Source organism: Nematostella vectensis, chromosome 11, assembly GCF_932526225.1.
Source record: "Nematostella vectensis chromosome 11, jaNemVect1.1, whole genome shotgun sequence".
NCBI classification, from domain to species: Eukaryota; Metazoa; Cnidaria; class Anthozoa; order Actiniaria; family Edwardsiidae; genus Nematostella; species Nematostella vectensis.
This window is the reverse complement of record NC_064044.1, coordinates 12,515,378-12,539,363: the sequence shown is the minus strand read 5'-3', so window position 1 is coordinate 12,539,363 and position 23,986 is coordinate 12,515,378. Positions and strand designations below refer to the sequence as shown.

The 23,986-nt window shown below is 40.7% G+C and overlaps 3 protein-coding genes across 5 annotated transcripts in view; 1 reads left to right on the top strand and 2 right to left on the bottom strand.

Annotated features, from left to right (window-relative positions):
- The first annotated feature begins 564 nt into the window (after positions 1–564).
- Positions 565–10,241, top strand: LOC116619489 (monocarboxylate transporter 13). 2 transcript variants are annotated; one of them, XM_048734645.1, is made up of 6 exons: positions 565–938; positions 5,097–5,665; positions 6,462–6,624; positions 7,366–7,572; positions 8,738–8,991; positions 9,583–10,241. In XM_048734645.1, exons 1-5 carry the CDS (start codon positions 710–712, stop codon positions 8,977–8,979), a joined length of 1,410 nt encoding a protein of 469 aa, XP_048590602.1. In that variant the 5' UTR covers positions 565–709; the 3' UTR covers positions 8,980–8,991; positions 9,583–10,241. The 2 variants fall into 2 exon arrangements, with proteins under 2 accessions (XP_048590602.1, XP_048590601.1); XM_048734644.1 differs by lacking the exon at positions 9,583–10,241 and having other exon boundaries at positions 568–938; positions 8,738–9,041.
- Positions 9,861–19,867, bottom strand: LOC116619504. The gene is made up of 3 exons (XM_048734651.1): positions 19,158–19,867; positions 11,558–11,636; positions 9,861–10,877 (listed from the first exon to the last, which is right to left on the bottom strand). The coding sequence occupies exons 1-3, from the start codon at positions 19,482–19,484 to the stop codon at positions 10,582–10,584; spliced, it is 702 nt and encodes a 233-aa protein (XP_048590608.1). The 5' UTR covers positions 19,485–19,867; the 3' UTR covers positions 9,861–10,581.
- A 356-nt stretch (positions 19,868–20,223) lies between these two features.
- Positions 20,224–23,986, bottom strand: part of LOC5514757 — a 40,351-nt gene continuing 36,588 nt past the window's right edge. For both annotated transcript variants that reach the window (XM_048734647.1, XM_048734646.1), the window contains 2 exons: positions 22,555–22,626; positions 20,224–20,892 (listed from right to left, as the gene is read on the bottom strand). In XM_048734647.1, the coding sequence (XP_048590604.1) occupies positions 20,854–20,892; positions 22,555–22,626 (111 nt within the window). In that variant the 3' untranslated portion in view covers positions 20,224–20,853. The remainder of the gene's footprint in view (positions 20,893–22,554; positions 22,627–23,986) is intronic.

The window sequence follows — 23,986 nt, the reverse complement described above, 5'->3', positions numbered from 1 at the left end:
GCCGGATTTCGCTTCAGAAGAGTGTTTCAAAATAGTGGTTTAGAAGCCAATCAGAGAACGTTTTAGAAACAGACTAAATATAGATTGACCAGTGTTTCCCAGGGGAAATGATGGTGAGGAGAAGGCAGATTTTTTCTACAAGACTTTCATTACAGACAGATAAAAGGCCCCTACCCTGGGGGAGGGGGGGGGGGGGGCTGCAGGGGGGCCCGTTCGCAACAAACGTGATATTTTAGACAAACTATAAAGCATAAGCGAATTACACATAAAAAAGCAATAGAGGTTATGCCGCATAAAAAAAAATATTGTCGTTCCTGGTCCCGCCCGCGTGCACGCGACGCGTGCAACTTTTATTATATTTATTTAAAGCTCTAGTCCAGACCTGGACTTTCTTTGTGCTCGACACTCTGGCAATAGATCCTGGTAATGTGAGTTATTAAGGGTTCACTTAGCCTGGTAGCAAGCGTTTCTTTGTGTTTTATGGCGAAGAAATAAGAAGAAAACAACGATTTGCCATTTTTTTTCCGCCAGAGGCCATTTCATGACTTAAACAGGAAAAACAGGGACTTTAGCCTAGAAATAGTTATGACAAAGAATGTCTCGCTAGCGGAGCGTAAAAACAAATTCAAGGTTGCGAAGCAAGCGTTTCTGTGAGAGAACGTTTTTTGGCTAAAGAAACCTGTTCATCTACTTAAGTCACGAAGAAGCAATGGACTCTGCCGGGAAGACTGAAGGTTACTGCGAAAGTAATAATGTCTCTGACGGAGATCCTAGCCGTAGTCGAGATGGGGGGGGGATTTCTCATGACGGCCCGCGAGCCTGGAGCGTTTGCGCTGCTGCTTTTGTGGTCAGTGTGCTGATTGTCAGTTGTTCACAAACCTATGGTACTATTTTCCCAGTTCTTCTTGACGAGTTCAAGCAGGGTAAAGCAAAGGCAGGTAAAAGTAAAGTGATGATTAAGTTTAAAGTGGGCGGGATTGCAACCCAAATCATATGCTTTCTGTAAACGTGGCAAAGCGCTTAAGAAGCGCTCCGCTAATCCATTCAAGATGAAATGCAATACTCAAAAAAATGATTTTGTATAAGAGTACATACCACGGAAAACTATGGGAAATTTGTTAAATTTATTCAACACGGTAAAGAGCTCGACATGCAAATTTTACTTTTTTTTACCATGCGTCAGTGAGTTTGATATTTTTAAAAATATCAAACTCACTGACGCATGGTAAAAAAAAGTAAAATTTGCATGTCGAGCTCTTTACCGTGTTGAATAAATTTAACAAATTTCCCATAGTTTTCCGTGGTATGTACTCTTATACACATCAATATTCGTCACTTCGTGATCAAAATCTGCAGCAAAATCATTCGGCACAACGCGCCATGTGATTCGGTTTATTAAACGCACTAAATGAGTTGAGGTAAAAAATTGCGAGTAATCAAAGTTGAATGGATATGGAGTTTGAGTTTATGCTGCTCAAAGTTAAAATAAATATGGTATTTAATTAGCACACAAAAATCGAGCTCTTGGCGGGCTCAAACAAGCTACCCTGGGTACCAGAGGCTCCGAGTTTGACTAAAAGAGCCACGAAGGGGCGACAACTAGTTTTTTCCTCCTTCCGTCCTTATTTGGATAGGGATGAGAAACTACTTATGAACTGTTTCCTGTTTTGTGTGTGCATGACCTTAGAATAACGGGTGTAATGGTCTCCAAATTTTTGTTCAAATTGATGCCCGTTTAGTAGCCCCTTCCAAGCGTGCGATCGATCTGATCTTTGGCGTACATAATCACCAATAAATAGAAATTAGATATTAATAATCGGCGAGACTCCCTGCTAGCAGAGGCCTCTTTTCTCTGTATTTCGCTGGGCTGGAGTTCGCGAGGAAAAGATACCTCTGCCATGGGTCGAAACTGTTTTCGTTGCGCATGCGTGTGCGTTTCTAAGCGACCGCGCTTGACGTGCCAAAACCCGTACCATCGCGCGAAAGCTGTCAATATGCTAATATGCTTTGCATGGATTTAGTCGCAAATTATGAATCAAACTCCGGTTAGTTCTCCTCTTCGAAAAAAAAAAAACAACAGTTCAATATCAATCACCTAAAACGTCAATGAAAAGATTGAACAGCAAACGCACCAAAGACGAGTTTTGTCTTGTTTGTGGGATAAATTTCAAGACATCTGGGCAGGCGAGTTTCTTCAATGGAAATATCGCACAGTTGGGACTCGAAGAAAATGTTACAAAATTTTTTTGGTAAATTTAGATCAGCTAATTCCAGAAGAATATACAAAACCTGTGAACGGAAGATTGACTCGTTAGTCAAAAGAGAGAAAATTCTGAATGAAGATAAGGCATTGAATGGCTTCTTTTATAATTCGTCGCGTGATATTTCTACGGGGGACGCCGTTTCGAATGCGGGCTTATTATCCCGCAGCGGATATACGCTTCACGCATGCGCTGGTCATCGTGGGCTCAAATAGTGGCCAGTAATTAATTAACGGAGCATGCGCTCTGGAACTCCCGTCCACAATCATGGACGGCGGTTTGATCAAACGAACTTGCTACCCATGGCAGAGGTATCTTTTCCTCGCGAACTCCAGCCCAGCGAAATACAGAGAAAAGAGGCCTCTGCTAGCAGGGAGTCTCGCTTCCCTGCTAGCAGAGGCCTCTTTTCTCTGTATTTCGCTGGGCTGGAGTTCGCGAGGAAAAGATACCTCTGCCATGGGTCGAAACTGTTTTCGTTGCGCATGCGTGTGCGTTTCTAAGCGACCGCGCTTGACGTGCCAAAACCCGTACCATCGCGCGAAAGCTGTCAATATGCTAATATGCTTTGCATGGATTTAGTCGCAAATTATGAATCAAACTCCGGTTAGTTCTCCTCTTCGAAAAAAAAAAACAACAGTTCAATATCAATCACCTAAAACGTCAATGAAAAGATTGAACAGCAAACGCACCAAAGACGAGTTTTGTCTTGTTTGTGGGATAAATTTCAAGACATCTGGGCAGGCGAGTTTCTTCAATGGAAATATCGCACAGTTGGGACTCGAAGAAAATGTTACAAAATTTTTTTGGTAAATTTAGATCAGCTAATTCCAGAAGAATATACAAAACCTGTGAACGGAAGATTGACTCGTTAGTCAAAAGAGAGAAAATTCTGAATGAAGATAAGGCATTGAATGGCTTCTTTTATAATTCGTCGCGTGATATTTCTACGGGGGACGCCGTTTCGAATGCGGGCTTATTATCCCGCAGCGGATATACGCTTCACGCATGCGCTGGTCATCGTGGGCTCAAATAGTGGCCAGTAATTAATTAACGGAGCATGCGCTCTGGAACTCCCGTCCACAATCATGGACGGCGGTTTGATCAAACGAACTTGCTACCCATGGCAGAGGTATCTTTTCCTCGCGAACTCCAGCCCAGCGAAATACAGAGAAAAGAGGCCTCTGCTAGCAGGGAGTCTCGCTTCCCTGCTAGCAGAGGCCTCTTTTCTCTGTATTTCGCTGGGCTGGAGTTCGCGAGGAAAAGATACCTCTGCCATGGGTCGAAACTGTTTTCGTTGCGCATGCGTGTGCGTTTCTAAGCGACCGCGCTTGACGTGCCAAAACCCGTACCATCGCGCGAAAGCTGTCAATATGCTAATATGCTTTGCATGGATTTAGTCGCAAATTATGAATCAAACTCCGGTTAGTTCTCCTCTTCGAAAAAAAAAAACAACAGTTCAATATCAATCACCTAAAACGTCAATGAAAAGATTGAACAGCAAACGCACCAAAGACGAGTTTTGTCTTGTTTGTGGGATAAATTTCAAGACATCTGGGCAGGCGAGTTTCTTCAATGGAAATATCGCACAGTTGGGACTCGAAGAAAATGTTACAAAATTTTTTTGGTAAATTTAGATCAGCTAATTCCAGAAGAATATACAAAACCTGTGAACGGAAGATTGACTCGTTAGTCAAAAGAGAGAAAATTCTGAATGAAGATAAGGCATTGAATGGCTTCTTTTATAATTCGTCGCGTGATATTTCTACGGGGGACGCCGTTTCGAATGCGGGCTTATTATCCCGCAGCGGATATACGCTTCACGCATGCGCTGGTCATCGTGGGCTCAAATAGTGGCCAGTAATTAATTAACGGAGCATGCGCTCTGGAACTCCCGTCCACAATCATGGACGGCGGTTTGATCAAACGAACTTGCTACCCATGGCAGAGGTATCTTTTCCTCGCGAACTCCAGCCCAGCGAAATACAGAGAAAAGAGGCCTCTGCTAGCAGGGAACGGCGAGACGCGATGCACGTGCAAATGAAATTGGAAAATGTAAACAACTGTAGTTGCAACCACTTCGGTCAGTCTCCCTTGATGTCTGTTATGACAATTCGAACCACCGAATTGATTCCTTGGAAATATGGAAGAGTAAGTTAGTACTAAGTAGAGTAAGATTGACACTCATTTCCAAGGAATCGATTCCCTGGTCCACTCGTCCATTTATATGACATCAATTGATACTGACTTCATATACGCAAAATGGAGCGAATTGTGAAATAAAAATTAGATATTGATAATCGGCGAGACGCGATGCACATGCAAATGATATCGCAGTTTTTTTGGGGGTTTGGTGCGAAATCTAAAAAACTGTAGTTGCAAACCACTCCATTTTGCATTTATCAGGTCAGTCCCACTTGTCTTGTATGACAAGCGAACCACCGAATCGATTCCTTGGCAATATCGAAAAAAAAAATCGAGTGTCAGTTTTTTTTACTCTTCGATATTTCCAAGAAAACAAAAACCACAGAAGAACAGTAATACCTCCCTCTTTCTTTCCTTATTGATACAATTGATGGATCAGCTCAGCTACATCGGCTTGCTGGCTTTGATAGTGACGCTGATCATTTGTTCTTATCTATCGTGTCTGATCATGTGCTCTGTTTCTTGCATGTCTGATCATGTGTTCTATCTCCATCATGTTTGATCATATGTTCTATTTCCACCATGTCTTATCATATATTCTATTTCCATCATGTCTGACCATTTGTTCTATCTACATCATCTCTGGTTATATGTTCTACCTCTATCATACCTGATCATGTGTTCTATCCGCAGCATGGGTTGGCTCATTGGCCATCGCGCTCTCCATGACCTTCTCCCCTGTCGCCGCAAAGCTCATAGATCGATTTGGGCATCGCCTTGTGTCCCTCGCCGGGGGCGTTTTCGCAGCCCTGGGACTCTTTATCACGTCACAAGTCAACACAATAGCAATGATGTACCTCACATACAGCGTCATCTTCGGCTTCGGCTCGTCTTGCGTGTTTACCCCGGCCTATACTGTTGTGCCTGGACACTTCACTAAATGGCAGTCGACGGCGATGGGACTTATGGGTAGCTCAAATGGTCTCTCTCTAGCTATGAGCATGTTGATTAAGACTCTCCTATCGAACTACGGTTGGAGAGTAACCTTTATGGCAATGGGAGGATTTGCGCTCGCTGATGCTGTTATTGGTGGTGTTTTCTTCGTCTCAAATACCAGAGAACACAAAAGCCAGCCATCGAAAGATCAAGTACCGATAAATAGCTCTGGTGATGTACCTTTGTGGAAAAACAAACATATACTGGTGTGCGCGTTTGCTAGTTTCTTGTTCCAGTTCGGAAACACTATCCCGCTAGTTCATCTAGTAAGGAATTTCATCTAGTTACTCGTTAATTTACTATGCTCGTACATCTAGTAAAAGATACAATAGTCCTTCAACCATCCTCTTCCTATTTTTTTCATTCTTTTTGTTATTTATGATCACCCCACTAAACCTTTCCCCCTTTTCCTTCTCCTGTGCCAAGTTCTATGTAACAACCATCTTTTGATTGTTGTCAGGGTTGCTATGCCCCTATCATCAACTTTGCTCTTCTCTAACCTTCTTCACTGTGCCTTCAGTTTTCATATAATAATTATCATACCCTCTATCTCCACCTAGCATAGCTATGTGCCTCTCCTTATCTTTGCTCTTCCCTGATCGTCTTTGATGTCTGTTATACTATTCCTCCCCCCTCTAGCATAGCTACTTATGTGCCTCTCCTTATCTTTGCTCTTCCCTGATCGTCTTTGATGTCTGTTATACTATCCCTCCCCCCCTCTAGCATAGCTACTTATGTGCCTCCCCTACTCTTTGCTCTTCCCTGATCGTCTTTGATGTCTGTTATACTATTCCTCCCCCCTCTAGCATAGCTACTTATGTGCCTCCCCTACTCTTTGCTCTTACCTGATCGTCTTTGATGTCTGTTATACTATTCCTCCCCCCTCTAGCATAGTCATCTATTATTGAATTTTGTCTCTTTCCACCAGTGTAAATTGTTATTTTCTAGTTATAGATCATGTAATCGGGCTGCGCCATCAGGCTGTTATTCGGCGAACTGCCTCTCTCCTTGGTATTAAACCCTTATTTCCAGTCCTCTATAACACATATCCCCCTCTTGCAGGGCCGCTATGTCCAGGATGTTGGTCTATCGTCAACCCAGGCCGCCTGGCTTTATATCGGTTTTGGCGTAAGCTCAACCGTTGGTAGACTGGGCGGAGGAAGGCTTGGTGACGTCATGCCCTTGTATACCGTCTATATCTATGGTCTCTCCTGTTTATTTGCAGGTAATCCAGGACCCTGCTACTTGGCGTAATTGCTCAGATACCGCTGCGCTAATTTGTTGTCATCCTACTGCCGTGTTTATGATTCAAGGGAGCAAAACATGTTTACAATTGGCGCGCGATTTATATTTTGTGTTTTCGTTTTTTAACTAGTCAAGTATTTGTAATGCGACCTCCCGTTGTATGCGCCGTTATGGGACAAGCACTTAGATCTAGAGTCGTTGTTCAATGTCTGTCATCCGTTACAGGCTGCCCGAAGATGCAGGAAGCTCGGGATATCTTCGGGCACATAAATTTAAAGCTTTAAAGCGGCAGTGTCATGGTAAGAGCTTTGCAATAGCTCTCCGGGCCCGGACACAATGAATCAAAGTTCAAATTTTAATATTGACTTTTGAGCCTTTGGTACATTTCCTTTGGAGACTTAAATTCAAAGGAAATGACCACAAACTGTCAATAAACATAGTTTTCAATAAGATATTGCATATTATTTTAACAAATCATTGACAGCTTAAAGTTCAACTGTTTGTACACAATTAAAAGCCTACAAAAAAACACTGACCCCTTCAAGAAGTAACATGTGCATGTTATTGAGAAACTAATAGCACATGTTAGTCAAAAGCATTTGACTGCATTTTTTCGTGTTTTTTTCCTTCCCCGGGAAACTGTTCGTATGTTGATATCTAAAACACTATTTTTTCCCTTTCTCTGTGCCACGTATTTTTCACCTTCCTTGTTCTTCCTCAGGTCTATCCACGATTGTCGCATCTTTTACCACGTCCTTTGCCGTTTTGATGGTGTGCTACTGTGCGAATGGTCTTGCTGAAGGCCATTACGTCTCATGTGGGAATATCATAATTGTTCGCGCATGTTCCGGTCGCAAAATTGCGCGCGCATTCGGTTTCTTCTTCGGTGTCATTTCGTTGGGATACGCGGGTGGTCCACCATTTGCAGGTAAGAGAAGGGTCAACTTAACAAGCATATAGCATAGGCAGCCCAAGCCAACGGAGCGTGTATTTACAGAGTGTGTGGAAGTGGGACGTAATGAAAAGATCCATGAAAACCCTTGTCACTTTGTATGAGTTAAAAAGTGCGACGCACTCTAACGTGGCCACAAGGTTTTGAGAAAATTAGTCAGTTAGTATGTGAGAATCAGACTTATGATTGACACTGGCTTAACTTGGTTTGGTTCGTCGTGTTTTTATACGTTTTTTTGCCACGCTAATTGGCTGGCGAAGTTCCATGCCAATCAAATCAGCACGTTTCTCGCATCCTTAATGGCTTACTTCACAAAACTGTCAAGGTGGCCACGGAAGCGCGCGTCGTATCAGATAGCACGTTTCTCACATCCTTATTGGTTTACTTCACAAACCTGTCAAGTGGGTCAGCGCGCGTTTTATCAGATAGCACGTTTTTCGCGTCTTTATTGGCTTACTTCACAAAACTGCAAAGGTAGCCCCGGCAGCGCGCGTCGTAACAGATAACACGTTTCTCACATCCCTTATTTGCTTACTTCGGAAAACTGTAAAGGTGGCCCCGGTAACGCGCGTCGTATCAGATGGTACGTTTCTTGCATCCATAGTGGCTTACTTCACAAAACTGTCAAAGTGGCCACGGTAGCGGGCGTCATATCAGATAGTACGTTTCTCGCATCCTTATTGGTTTAGTTCACAAACCTGGCAAGTGGTCACGGTAGCGCGCGTCGCACAGTAAGAACGATATTTGGCTATAAATGTAAACCGACCAGTCTGAGATAAAAACTTCATATTTCTTCCCTTATGCAATACTCGGTAAATACACAAGCTGTGGGGTTGGGCTATAGTCATTGTCATACAAGTCATTCACCTGTTTTGATTGTGCGTGTAAGGATGTGGGACGAGTGTATCACCCGTTGCCCATACCAATAGTATAGTAAGTATGGAATTTGCCTGGTTTCTGCAGCGGAATGTTAATTTTACGATTGAATGAGAGGGAAGAGACGCCGGGCGTCAGAAACTAGGCTATTAAAAGTCTGACATGTGTCACCCTGTGTTGTATGCACACAGGATACCCGGTACGAGCGCCAGAAAATAGGGTAATAAAAGTCTGACATACGTCTTCCTTTGTTATGTATCTACAGGCTGGCTAGCTGACCTACTAGGCTCATACGTGCCGGTGTTACAGATAGCAGGGGCAATCACGTGTTCCGGTACACTCGTAATTTCTTCCCTCAAATGCATGAAGTCTCCAGTTACCACCGCTGACCTAGGCGAGCGAGGAACCCAAGTTAATGATCATAATCTTAGCTACATTACCACAGGAAAGACACATGGACAAGAACTACAAGTAGTTGGTCAAAGCTTTCTTGGTCTTCAAACGTGATCTATTCTGAAGGTTTTTTTTGTTTACTTTTTTTGCAAAAAGAACTCTTTAACATACTGTGTGAAATGAAAAAAATATATAATGTTAATTTAAAATTGAAATATGATATGATATGATATGATGTGATGTGATGTGATGTGATGTGATGTGATGTGATGTGAGGTGAGGTGATGTGAGGTGATGTGATGTGATGTGATGTGATGTGATGTGATGTGATGTGATGTGATGTGATGTGAGGTGAGGTGAGGTGAGGTGATGTGAGGTGAGGTGTGGTGATGTGATGTGATGTGAGGTGTTGTGATGTGATGTGAGGTGTGGTGAGGTGAGGTGAGGTGAGGTGAGGTGAGGTGAGGTGGCATCAGGTGTACAGGCGGCTTAGGATGGTGTAGCTTGTCTGCTACCATGTCACGTGGTGGCGCTGTGGTTAAAGTAGTCGTGTCAACTGCATACCCTCGAAGTGTGCCATGTTCAACGGCTATACTTAGGAGGTCATTACACAATATAGAGAACAGGATTAGGCCGAGTTCAGAACTCTTAGGTACGCCGTGTTTTTTTTAGAATAATTTACGGTATTGAGGAATTCCTTTGTTTTCTTTATCACAGATACAACTTGCTATTGTACTGGGACGGTTGGGTAATCTCTCTAGCTTGCACGAGCGGATTTCCATGTCTCATGAGGCTTATTATTATTCAAAGGAGCGCGGATAGGCGTTTTCCTTTTGACATTAAAGGTGTAAAAGTGCCATTCAATCAATCTTGTTTTGAAAAATGTCGTTTTTCTAGTGCCCTTGGTCAATTCCTTATTAGGACATTACACACTATATTTGAAGTCCGCTACAACACACACACAAAGAGAGGAGAGAGAGAAAAGAAGGCATTCAAAAGGGTTACACAGTCGTTTATTAAGTGCTCCTTTTCGGGAATATAGTATCCCTAAAGGTGAATTGGCGCCACCTAGTCACGAGTCCTTATCGGGATAACTGTGCTAATTGGATAACCGTGAGATGCGTGGGATCTGGGACGAGATCACTTGATTACTTATAACTACTTACTTACGATATTGCTTATATTAATGACTCACTCTGATGTAACAGTAAATTTAATTGGGGGCAACCAAGGCAATTTTAAACTTCATTAGTTTACTTTCCTTTACTTTTATGGAGTCCTTTTGCCCAAATCAGTGTAATAATATGGCATGTGAACATTTTACATGCTTTTATAATATCTTTTTATGGTAGAATAAAACTTGGTTTTGTATTATACACCCACAGTCACAACACAGATTGTGCACATTCAATCCCTCAGGTATCCAAGCCAACCTTGCGAGCAGGGTCTAGTCTATAGTTTCTCGAACAGACTCGTAACAATGCATCTGGTGGATAAGCGCGCCGTGCATGACGGTCAGGATGCGGTTTCGGGGTTCCTGTGGATGTCCGTACAACAGCAAACAACGACTGTGTACGAGTCTGTTTCTTGAAGGAAACCAGTTCAGAACGCCTGGGGGACTTGACTGGCTGGAGCGTTTGCCAAACGCTTTTCTACGCCAACAAAAATGAAGAGCATTAAAAGGTGTGTTCATATGGTTTCGACTGTTTGTCTAGACTATTTGTTCTCCTTCTGCTTGCACACATAACGAAGCTCGAGGTACTTATAAATTTTAGCGCAAGGATCATGCCCTATCACAGTATTATTAGCGGTAAAACTGCAAGAGTTTTTATCTTGGCAAAGACCGCGGATGCTCTGAAGTGTTTCATGGACGGTCTCTTTCTTGATGCAAATTTGCGCCTTTGGATGAGGACATGGCTGCATGGATGATCTACCCCAGAGCGCCCATTCCACGTCGATAGCAAATCCATCCAAGCACGACAATTGTGCAAGATCCTTCTCGCATATTATTTCTAAAAAAAGTATACAATTTTGGTTTGAACTTGTTTATTATAAAATACTTACCTTCATTATCTAACAGCTGAAATAGATTCCATCTTAAGCCCCTCATAGACTCGTTGGCCTTTCTGAATCTGTCCCTGCTTCGAAGGGGGGAGGGGGTGGGGGAGTCTGAATCCTTGAATCTGTCCCTGCTTCGAAGGGGGGAGGGGGTTGGGGAGTCTGGATCTGTCCCTGCCTCGAGAAGATAGGGGGTGGGGGGGGGGGGGGGGGTTCGTCGAGAAACTATTCTTACCCCCAAGTAATTACCCAAGATTTCCCAGAAAATTCTTACCCCCATATTTGGTGTGGTAGAAGTAATTTTTAACCCTGAGAGATAGGAGAATCGAAAAAAAAAACGTCGAATTTTATATCCTAAGAAATAGCAGAATCGGAAAAACTGTTAAACACCTCTAAGGAATAGTAGTTGGTCGAATTTTATATCCTAAGAGATAGCGGAATCGAAAAAAAAAAACCTAAGGAATAGTAGTTGGTCGAATTTAATACCCTAAGAGATAGCAGAATCGACAAAATCCTTCAACCTCCCCCAAGAGATAGCAGTTGGTCTAAATTTTTTACCCTAAAAAAAAGATCACCCCTACCTACTTTTCTGGATAGTCCCCCACACCCTCCCCTCCGGGATTATGTTACTTACTCCTGCAGGTGTACGACTCGTGTTCGTAATCAGCTTGACAAAATGAGCCCACGGGACACGGACTGGAAGCGCATGCGCTCTGTGAAATAAAAGCCAATAGCTATCACTACATTTTCAAAATATTCGTCTCTGTTCTTACAAGGAATTTCATACGATTTTTTTAGGCTTACAGTATATTAGATATCAGCATAGGATGTTTTGCTAGTTCTCAAACAATGATTTTTAAGATAATATGTAAAAAATGAAAAACAAAATAAAGAATAGCCGACTCAATTTTGTCTTAAATCAGACAAAGAAGGTGAAAGCTTTTTGCAAAAGAAATATTTATCCCATTTATAATTTACATTACTGTCGAATCCGTTGTATCGCGACGCCGCATTTTCGAAACATCGAATTGTTTTTGTCTTTTGGGATTTTCTGTTCCGCCAGTCAAATTATTCTAAGCCAACCGGATTCTTGCCATCTCTTGCCTAGTGCAGTTGCCTGGCTTTCTGTCGCGACACTGTCGTGTTTTCGTCCGAGGATAGCCAGGGAAGTGCACAAAGCGAGATTCTGATAGGCTCAAAATGGTTTTACTGACGGAACAGAAAACCAAACCAAATCGTGTTTTGAAAACGCGGGTCGCGATACAACAGATTCGACAGTAATTGGTAGTTTGTTTTGCAAAGAAAAGTCTATTCTGGCCATAAGGATGTCCTGACAGAGACGTCCACTATAACTGTCTTCCGGGACCGAGTGGTAAGGTTATGGTTTTCCATTGTTTTCTGTTTGTAGGCTTTTGGAGACCCGAAACGGAACCAGCGAGGCCGCTTATTCGCAGTGTGAGGCAGACGTTTTATTGTTATTTTGGATCTTATTTTAGACAACTTTCGAACAACTCTGATACATACATAAGCTTATGGAATATTGTATTGTACTATACATGGAAAAATAGGAAATGGCCCTTTTTTACGACATTGCGGTAAAAGAGTAAAAAAAACATGCGGTGATGCAGTATTTCAAAACACTGCGAGATGCAAGATTTTTCTTTTTAAACGGCGGTATGTGAGGTAATAAAATGTTGAGGTTATTTGCGGTGTTAACGGGATGTCGCGCATGCTCTTCAAAACCTCGTGCTTCTGTGCGGTATTGCGATATTTTGTGCGGTATTGCGGTAATTAGAAAAACCCAAATCGCCAATCAGGAAAGAAGTGGTGCAACAACAGCCATGTGGACCCACAAATGTCAGACAAAAAGTTGGCAATCGACGGCGATAAAGATTGGTTTGAGATTATTTTTTTTGCGAATCTGGACAAGCAAATAAGCATTTACCGGTCAGCGTAGAAGTAAAAACTAGCCCTGTTTTCTTTGACCGGCCACTTTTAGTGTAGAGTTGGGACTCAAAATGTAGAAAAACGCGAAAAATTAGTACTAATGTATAGATTTAGGCACTGCCTAAAAGCGGAGCCAGCTTTATTACCCTATTTTCATATTGGGAATCTTTGGGCAGTTAAGGTGTATGACTCCCTGAAGAATAGAGCTTCTAGACTAGAATTTCTTTTGAGACTAAAAAAGAGATCCATAATAATAATTCACTTCAGTCTATATGCTTTAAAAAGACTAAAGTGCTCTATGCTTAATTCCCCCCCCCCCCCACTTTTTCATACTGTAACTTGTTTGAGATGCACGGTCCAAGCTGGATTTTATTTTATCTCAGCTATTTCTCCCACCGTAATGAAATGCTGGACCTCCTCCCAACCACAACTTCTTTTGCAGCTTAACAAAAAAAATATTGCTGATATTTTAGTTTTATTTATTAACAGTGCTCTGTGTAGCTTCATTTGATAGACAACTGATACTGAACAGATATTTCATATTTTACATTTCTATAATTAAATAATCTAACATATATGCCTTGCCATGTACAGCATTACTCAGTTTTTTTGTTGAGTACAGCTTAGAAGATCAAGAGACGATGTTTGCAGATGTTTGCAGCAAGAGAGCCCAACATTTTGCACCCAAAAATACCTATGTAAAATATTCAGCCATTTTTAAAACACAGCACAGGTACAGGTACCAAATTGCTGAAAGATGCAACTACAAATCTTTGTGAATACAAATATTTCAATTCACTATCCTTTTCCTACTTCAGTCTAACAGCACAGTTATATAATTCTTAAATGTTAACCTCCCAGTTAAAACCCCAGACAAAGTTAGCATAGATAAGAAAAGAGAAATCACATTTGACAGCAGCCATTAAGGAGGGGGAGGGCTCCTCCTAAAATACTCAGATGGGGTTGTTTGTCCTATCTTAAGGGTAAGAAATTATGCTAACTGCTTTTCCTTAGGGAGTGTTCAAAATGCTTAGAGAAAGAAATTGCTTGACCGCACCGAATGTGCTACCTTAAGGGGGTAGGAATTACTGACCACACCCAAAGTGTTATCCCTTAGGGTTGAGATCGATCATCCCCTTCTGTTTTTATGGGAGTCTCTTTGGGTAAATGGGAATGGTAAACAGCAATTTTACCCAATAACAGATAGGCGAAGACGCAGAAATGTAGGTTCAGAAATGTAGGGCAATATCAACCAAACATTAAAAATATTTTTCCCAGGGGAAAAATGCAGATTGATTGAAAAGGAAAACATATTTTAAAGGGAAGAAAGGAAAGCTAAATATTTTGCTAAATATGCTGCTCATCATCCATGTCTTCATACAGTCTCACATCATGGCTTTTGGGTATTAACAGTTCACCTGAATCAGAAAAAAATCGTTCGTTATTCCAATTTTCTAATTTTCTTAAAACATGAGATCAAACATAGAGGGAAACAAATGATGATTAGATTAGTATCCTTACCAAACAGAAACAGACAACAGATCAATATTGGCTTTATATGAGAAAGAAAGAGACATTTGTGACGTTTTTGTGCATTTAACACAAAATTTGGGACAAAAACAGCATAGACAGGAGATAAAGAAAAGAGACAGACTTTGCAAGGATGATTGCGAAATGCTTTTTGTTTTTCCTCACACATTTGCCAATAAATAGCAAATGAATTCTCAATTAAATAAGCTTAATGATACATAGTTTTACCAACACAACTGTGTATACATGAGTCGTCAAGGTCGTTCTTACCTGAGCTAGATAGATAAGTCTTGATTTGTAGATGTATTTTTCTTATTTGTATTGAGGAAAAGTTTCTTTTACGATTATAACAGAACTGGGAAGCCGTTTTAGTGCGCGCCTAAATAGCATCCAATCAGCGTTCAAGAAATTGATCTCTCAGCCAATTAAAAACACAGTGGAAGCAAGATGATTGAATAGTGACACCGGGAAAATCAGAGAAGTTGTAAAACGACGAAAATCGTTTTGTTTGAGGATTGTTATCAGAAATATTTACAAACAAAAATAATTACACTTAAAAGGAATATGACAGGAGTTACGTTTTGATTCATATATTCTATTCACACTATTTTGAATTGAAATTTTCGTCCGGAACTCACCTTGACTGTCCATGTTATTTGCCTTGGGGTGTTCGCTCGTTTAGGAGAACAATTCCGTATTTTAGCTATCATAAATAAAACTTTTCTATTTTGATTTTTGCTCTGTAACATCATAATGAGAATAGTAGTGCAGAGCCTCGACAATTCCCTGATAAATGCTGCTGGTTTTGTAGTCTTTTCCTTCAACTATAAAGTTTTTAACCACCGCACCAGGTGAAGAAGTCGAGCCGATATTCCGAGCTTGTAAGAACAATTAGCAGTTCCTACAAAGCAGTAGACAGATGTATCCTTCAAATTCTTATTTTCATACGGCCATTTGACTGGGTAATTAGTTGCATTTTCTCTATTAAACACTTTTTTCGTCAATTCTTCCCTGTCAGCTTGTGTTACGCTGATCGTTTGATGTCGAAAGTCAGAATAGGCTTATTTCCCCCCCGTGGGGAGGGGGGGAGCCAGTCTGTCATTGGTAGATAGATAGATGCCTTTTTTAATGGGGGATTCAATAAATATCACAATGATAATGCACGCATGGCCCTCAACAGAAACAAAATAAATAAAAGCTTTTTACAAATCTGTTTACAGCAAAATCTTTGACGAAACTATTTACAATAACAATCCTTTGCTTATTTGCAGTGTTGTGATGTATTCTTTTAGTTTTGCGGAGAAGGCGGTGATTGACTTGGCTTCTTTGATTTCTAGTGGCAATGCATTCCACCTTTTAGCTGCTACAAACTTAAAGCTGTTTGTTCATTGCCTTAAAGAGCAAAACAAGTTGTAGGTAGATTATTCTTTTGTCGAAGGGGACAGTATTTAGTTCTTCAAAAAGTGGTTTTGAAGGTGCATCCCATTTCTTTTCGAGGATAACCCGCGCACATCGTTTCTGGAACTTGACCATATCGTCGATGTGTTGCTTTTTGGTCTAGCCCCAGACGATAGCACCATAGTCTAATATTGGCTGTATGAGCGAATGGTAGAACAGGATTCTTGCTTTAAGTGACAGGAATTTCTTTTTCCTTTTTAACAAGCCTAGTCGCTTGGAGATCTTATTGTGAATGTACTTGAGGTGGTTGTCCCAGGTTAAGGAGTTGTCTAATCTTATGCCAAGCAGTTTAACTTCATTGACACATTCAAGCTGGCCATTTTCTGTGCTGACTGTCAAATTCTTTCCTGCCAATTTGCGCAACTTTGGCTTGCTACAGATAAGCATTGATTTGGTTTTGCTTTGGTTCAAAACCATTTTGTTGTCATTCGCCCATCCATTCACCTTTTTAGCACTTCAGTAAGAATAGACTCAACCTCACTAACGCTACTTCCACTTGCGACTTGTGGTTTAGAGTGATCAATCAATTAGCTGGCCTGGTTGCATGAGCTGGTCACATGAGTGGTACAGCCAGCTGACAGCGTGTGACATGACGTCATTGACCACAAATTTTGAGTCGCCTAGTTTATGACCAATTTCTATACCTATGGAGCTCCGCGCTGGCTCCGCTACAAAGAAACGAAAAACAAAAAGCAAACAAACCACTTACAAGAGCAATGTAAGTCCTACCATTAAACTTGTGTTTGATATTACCTAATATACTTCAATTACTTATAAGAATGAGACTGTCGTTTGTATTTTTGCTGTAACTTAAATCTTGACGTTTGCCGATAAAACTTATAGTTAGAAGTCAGACGTTAACAGCGAATTCGGCTTTCTCTTCTATTTTCACCGCACTTAAATCACTGCAAGTTGACAAAAATAGCTTTGAAAACACATAGTACCTACCGAAGAGAGCACGCTTTATCTAATCATTTTCAAGTTTTCGTATTTTGAGATAGATTCGTGCGCTTTCCATTCAACAACCAATCTCTGGTCATCATTTTCTATGCTTCCCTACAAGATTTTCATCAAGCTTGGACAACAAGACAAGTTTCCATCATGTTAGGTTTCTGTGTTTTATTTCCCAAGTCGCAGAAAGACACGCTACAAACGCCTGTATTTTAGATAAATCCGAGCAGGACTCACTGACCTCATCTGACATGTTGTACAATTTGTGGGACTTTTGTGGGACATTTGGGTTGCACTTCGCTGGCTTTTATTTGCTGCTTTCTGATTGGATATTCGTGCGCGCGTGTCGGATCTATGAATTAAATAGGCGAGTAGCTAAGAGCCCGGGAAGGGTTTTGATATTCAGCAGGGAAGAGCGGGGCTGATGAATTGAATTCAATTGATCATTATAAATGCAAGGGATGTATATAGATACATTCCGGGGAAGCTCGTATACATCCCTTGCATTTATAATGAGCAATTAAATCAATTCACTACCTGCACTCTTCCATGCTGAATATCAAAACCTAACCATTTTCCAAAATCTATTGGATAAACATGACAAATTTCGCCCTCGCTCTTTATGACTTTATTAACCTTACAAACATCCTCTCTCATTACTTCATCAACCCTACAATCGAACACCTTTGATACTATCGAAACTTACGAAACTAACCGATCCTGCCACAGCTCTGGTTCTAATTCCTCTCCTCTGCCCACTCTTGATAGATACGGACAGCCCACACCGTGTTGGTTTTCGTGTTCTCCGGAATCCTGTCGTCCTTTCTCTTCTCAACTTCTTCTTCACTTAGAATCGAAATATTACGACTTGTTGTTAGGATCGTTCCGACAAGATCGAAAGCCGGAAGAAACTGTTCGGCTTGCGAAAACGTATTCTCTGTCAGTTCGGACATATCTTCGTCGCTCTCCATCTCAGAAAAATACGAGCGTTATGCAAACTAAAGGGTGCGACACATCTTATTCAAACGCTCCTTTTGTAAAGGAAATCACTTGCTTATTGTGTGATTGTTATTTACTACAAATAAATAAGAACTAGACCTTCTATTATTATAGATAATTGTATATAACATTGTGAAATGTCATAAACTGGCCGCGAAGGGAATACTCTTCTTTGTATCTAGTACAATTAAGATACCAAGGCCTTTGTTTTCAAGGATGAAATAGTTTTCGTGACTATTTAGCACATACCGATGTGGTTGATTGTTAATAGTTTTCTTTTTTGATTGCCGTAGAAATTGTAGAAGAAATAACTTTTCGATAAATATGCTTATGGTTTGAATCCTCCACATCACTTTTTGTTCAATCAGGGTTCAATTTCAAAGATTAAGATTCTGAAAAACAATTTTTGCGTGGAAACCTTTGTCAATCTGTAAGTCAGTTAATTACCTCGAGCTTTTGGCAATAAGCTTATACATCCTGCGGCCTGCACTTAGACCTGCGGCCTCGGGATGTATATCGCTTATTGCCTCGGCTCTCGGTAATTAACTCTTACATATTGCGAGTAACAAATAAAAACGGTCTTATATAGTTCTTTCAAAATATATGCCATAACCCACACAAACACTATGGCAAAATTAATAAATAAAATGCAAATATGTAGAGGATTTGTTAAGGTCTAGAATTGGGTGATTTATTTTGCTAATTTCGGTGCACGAGAGCTTAACAAAAAGCCGTTTTATTACAAGAATATGTGTGTATGTGACGGTCGCCAATGCGTTGTGTCGTTCTTTTAAGAATTCTGCAATAACATATCCCATTCCTTCCTTTTTAAGTTAGGCAGCTAATAATTTAACTGGTGAATCTTGGCCGTTTTATTTAATAATCCTAGCATATTGATATATAAATCACAGGTTCAGTAATTATTTTGATATAGAAAAATATAAAAAAATATCCGTTAAGAAATGACATAATTGCGAATAAAATCATCAATTGAGAAAGGGATTACTGTATACAAATTAATATTTTTCGCAGATTCATTTCTGCAGTCAAACCAACAACATACTATGGGTGCTGGATGATACGGAACTAAAACCACGACCACCGAGAAGCACAAAAAACTAAAAGCAATGTAAATAGAAAATAGATCGCATTAAGCCAGGAAAATTTGGATTTATATCTCAGGAAATGTTAGTAATTCTGTAACATTAACGTACCTTTGGACTGCTCAAATCTACAATATTCGAGGCAAAAAGATAAAAACGCAAATGCTGAGTGATACGGAACTTAACTGCTACGAAACAGCATTATACCATACTTTGACGATATGATTGAGTGTTTTCAGTATTTACCTTCTTGTTGTAGTGATCGAAATTCTCGTTTTTGTGGTATTTATCTGAGTCGTTGTATCTGTCGGTGTACAGCACTTCACAGAGGTACGTCCCACATTCGTCAGGTTTAACAGCAAAGTTAAAAGAATAGGATTTATGATCCCTCATACTCTTGACCGCGCACTGAGCCACCCGGTTCACTTTATGCACTTCTTTCACTGTCACGTTTAGATACATCTTTTTCTCTTTGAGAAATCCACCGTTGGACGCTTGAAGCACTTGAGAAGCGCACATTTTGGCTAACAACGCAACGCATTGCAGCAAGAGAACGAACAGACCTAAATCCATCACTAAAGCTATGTTGCGAGGATAAAGAACATCATTTATTTCAAGGCCAGCTGCCTTTAAATAAATGATGAGTCGAAAAATAAATTCCAAGCTAGCCCAAGGGCATCAAGACTAACTAGCTTTTTTGCTGTAACTCGCGCAATGCGTACGGATATTCCATTGTTAATAATTTTAATAATATCACTTTTAGTGACGTCACTGCGTAGTAGATTAGAAGTAGTATAGCATTGCATGTTCAAATAAGGCCTGACACAGGGGCTAGCCGTTTTGGAAATGAAAATCTTTAAAAGTGTGAATTGTCTATCTATAAATGAAGCGCAACCAAATTGATACTTTTTCTCGTCTTTTACATTCAGACGGAACGTCAATTCATTCTTTAGAAAAAAAAACACCACAGAGTTAACCTCGATAATTATTATATTTTTTCAGGATCGGTTTACTTTATTTACAGTTGTTTTTATTTATATACAGTTGTTTTTATTTATTTACAGTTTGTCCTGAAATTTAGCAATACAGGGTGTTCTTTAAAAAAAGATCTAGTTAAAAATACTACGTTATGTATTTTTACAATCTATGCAGCAATATGTTACTTCAGATATTACAGCCTGAGGCTTAGATATTTTTATCTTATAAATGTGCTTTATTATTATAAATGTGTTTTATCATAATAAATGTGTTTTATCATTAAAATTTTTTTTACAGCTCTACAATAAAGTAACCAACAGGTTTGTTGTTTTTCTTTGGTTGTAACAATATTGATGCAGGCAGGATCCCTCTCAGGGAGGGAATCGAGTATTTCAATTAGAGGAGGGAGGGGGATCAAGCATTTTAATAAATGGGGGAGTGTAGTTTCAATTATAAGGGCATGCTTTTCACGGGAAGGGAAGGGATGTTAGAGACCATATACCTCTATGTCAACCAATCATTAAAAAATGTAAGCGACAGGGCCTTGTCTAAGCACTCTTTTGATCATGTCTTAGCTCATTAATGCTGTTTTTTTCGTCACCCCTCTTTGTACTCCCTTCTATGGGTATCCATTTGCACTATGCTTCATTCCTTATATGGTGTTGGTGGAGCGGTAGCTAGCTACAGGTGCGTACCGGGGATTTGCTGATGAGGGGAGGGGGGAGGGGGTGCAAAATCGAGGGCTGAAATTGTGTGGCTTTCGAAATATTGGGTCAGGGGTTCCCCCTCCAAATGCCCCATATACTGATACGACGGTCCCGTTTTTGTTTTCTGTCGACACAATTTGCTCAACCTGTATCTACATCTCCCCTGGCAACTTACAACTTAAGTACTACCAGTTCTACTTTGCGATTTTTATCTGCTGCAGTGTAAACTAAGGTCGCGTTGTGGACGCCACATCTTCTCACTGGGTGCTGTAGGCAGGAGGGGCGTCACCTTTTGTCTGGAAGAGAAGAGAGCAGTGATATTAGCGGGGGTCCATGGTGCCCCCTCTAACTCACTTTAGGGTGAAATTCTAGAGAAAATGGCGGAATAAAGGAAGCATGGGTGATTATGGTTATAGTAATGCTGAACAAGGTCGTGCTGATGATGCTAGATATTGGGACTACATTGCCGTGATTCCCAAGAAGAAGGATGTTGCCGTCATCATGCAATGATGATGATGACGATGAAGATCCTGCTGCAGATAATGATGATGACTTTGATGATGATGATGGCGATGGTTATGGTGATGATGGTTGAAATTGATAGTATTAATGATGATGATGGTGGTGGTTTATTATTTTTTTAATGTGACAATACCAATGATGATGTCGCGATTATGTGATGACAATTATAATTTTGATGTTCATAATATGATGGTTATGAAAATGATGTTGATGACGGTGATGATGATGATGACAATGATGATGATAATGCTAATTACATAATGATAATGACAATGATGATAATGTTGATAATGATGATGGCGACCATGTCTATGATGATGATGATGATGATGGCGACAATGACAATAATAATGACAAGGTGATGATGATGACGACGACGACGATGATGATGATAATGACGTCAATCATGACTGTACCTGGTATGATGATAATGACGTCAATCATGACTGTACCTGGTATGATGATGATGATGACAATCATGACTGTACCTGGTATGATGATGATGATGACAATCATGACTGTACCTGGTATGATGATAATGATGACAATCATGACTGTACCTGGTATGATGATGATGATGATGACAATCATGACTGTACCTGGTATGATGATGATGACAATCATGACTGTACCTGGTATGATGATGATGATAACAATCATGACTGTACCTGGTATGATGATGATGTCAATCATGACTGTACCTGGTATGGTGATGATGATGACAATCATGACTGTACCTGGTATGATGATGGTGACAATCATGACTGTACCTGGTATGATGATGATGACAATCATGACTGTACCTGGTATGATGATGATGACAATCATGACTGTACCTGGTATGATGATGATGTCAATCATGACTGTACCTGGTATGGTGATGATGATGTCAATCATGACTGTACCTGGTATGATGATGATGATGACAATCATGACTGTACCTGGTATGATGATGATGATGACAATCATGACTGTACCTGGTATGATGATGATGATGACAATCATGACTGTACCTGGTATGATGATGATGATGACAATCATGACTGTACCTGGTATGATGATGATGATGACAATCATGACTGTACCTGGTATGGTGATGATGATGTCAATCATGACTGTACCTGGTATGATGATGATGATGTCAATCATGACTGTACCTGGTATGATGATGATGATGACAATCATGACTGTACCTGGTATGATGATGATGACAATCATGACTGTACCTGGTATGATGATGATGATGACAATCATGACTGTACCTGGTATGATGATGATGATGTCAATCATGACTGTACCTGGTATGATGATGATGATGACAATCATGACTGTACCTGGTATGATGATGATGTCAATCATGGCTGTACCTGGTATGATGATGATGATGTCAATCATGACTGTACCTGGTATGATGATGATGACAATCATGACTGTACCTGGTATGGCTGCTGTTGCTGCTGTGGATACCCCTGGGGGTACCCCTGAGGTGCTCCTTGAACCAAAAAAGCCTAAAGGAAATATCATAAATAAGTACTAAGTAAAAGTACAAAGTACAAATAGTACTAAGCAAATGGAGAATGGATCATTCATTGATGTGAACTTTAGAAGCACACTAGCATACACACATTGGCACCAGTCGGGCCAAGACGGGACGCTAGCACAGTCTATTACCCGTGCAGTTCGGCAACCATGGACAGCTGTTTCGTCCTTATTAGGTCTCGTCAGCATGGCATAGCCGGTTTGCCTCAGTTAAACTTCATCGGCAAAAAAACTGCAGGGCGACTTCGACTCGAACGAAGTGCTTTAAACCACAGCTCAGATCCATGTGGGATCTAGAGCTGCGACCGGGCTAGCGTGATGCCAATTGTGCGGATCACGCATGCGACCTTTGCTAGTCTAAAACTCCGTCGGATAGCCAAACTATCCTTGCGAGTATGTATACATAAATGTGAACTTTAGAAGCACACTAGCATACACACATTGGCACCAGTCGGGCCAAGACGGGACGCTAGCACAGTCTATTACCCGTGCAGTTCGGCAACCATGGACAGCTGTTTCGTCCTTATCAGGACTCGTCAGCATGGCATAGCCGGTTTGCCTCAGTTAAACTTCATCGGCAAAAAAACTGCAGGGCGACTTCGACTCGAACGAAGTGCTTTAAACCACAGCTCAGATCCATGTGGGATCTAGAGCTGCGACCGGGCTAGCGTGATGCCAATTGTGCGGATCACGCATGCGACCTTTGCTTGGCCCGACTGGTGCCAATGTGTGTATGCTAGTGTGCTTCTAAAGTTGATCATTCATTACCAGAAGTCCAGTATTCTAAAAACGAATCTACACCCTCACTTCCCCTTCTTTGGTTATGCAGGTCATCTTCAGACATGGATGAAAGAGGGCGGGTGCGCAGTGTGCACAGATTCACCCCCCGCCCCCTCACCCCGCAAAAATATGGGTAATTTCTTAATAAAGGATCTTAAAACAATACCCTTTTTTCCATATGGTACCTATACAACCTGCACAACCCCTCAGTAAACTGTTGTTAATTCTGTTTCTTATAAATTAATGTACTTCGGTGTGATCCAAAAACAATTTTTTAAAAAGGAATGTCATTATCCTAAGGTATCATTATTTATAGCATTTCTGCCTTTTCTTGTGAAATAAAAAATAATGCATCACAATGTTTTTTTCTTTTTATATCCCCATTATTCGTACTTTTCTAAAAAGTAAGGTGAGAGAATGGTATTGTATGTGTATGTGTGAAGGGGGAGATTGTTGGAGGAGGAAGGGGATAAGGAAGAGGGCACAAACCTAAGCCACTCCAATTTGCTAGATGATGACGGTTACTTGATTGTAAGGGGAGAGTCGGGA

Coding starts and splice junctions, on each gene's coding strand:
- LOC116619504 (XM_048734651.1), bottom strand. CDS start 19,484: ATGGATTTAGGTCTGTTCGTTCTCTTGCTGCAATGCGTTGCGTTGTTA. Junction 11,637..19,157: donor TCGATCACTACAACAAGAAG/GTAAATACTGAA, acceptor TTTATTTCACAG/AGCGCATGCGCTTCCAGTCC. Junction 10,878..11,557: donor CGAGTCGTACACCTGCAGGA/GTAAGTAACATA, acceptor TACTTTTTTTAG/AAATAATATGCGAGAAGGAT.
- LOC116619489 (XM_048734645.1), top strand. CDS start 710: ATGGACTCTGCCGGGAAGACTGAAGGTTACTGCGAAAGTAATAATGTC. Junction 6,625..7,365: donor TCTCTCCTGTTTATTTGCAG/GTAATCCAGGAC, acceptor GTTCTTCCTCAG/GTCTATCCACGATTGTCGCA. Junction 7,573..8,737: donor GGGTGGTCCACCATTTGCAG/GTAAGAGAAGGG, acceptor ATGTATCTACAG/GCTGGCTAGCTGACCTACTA.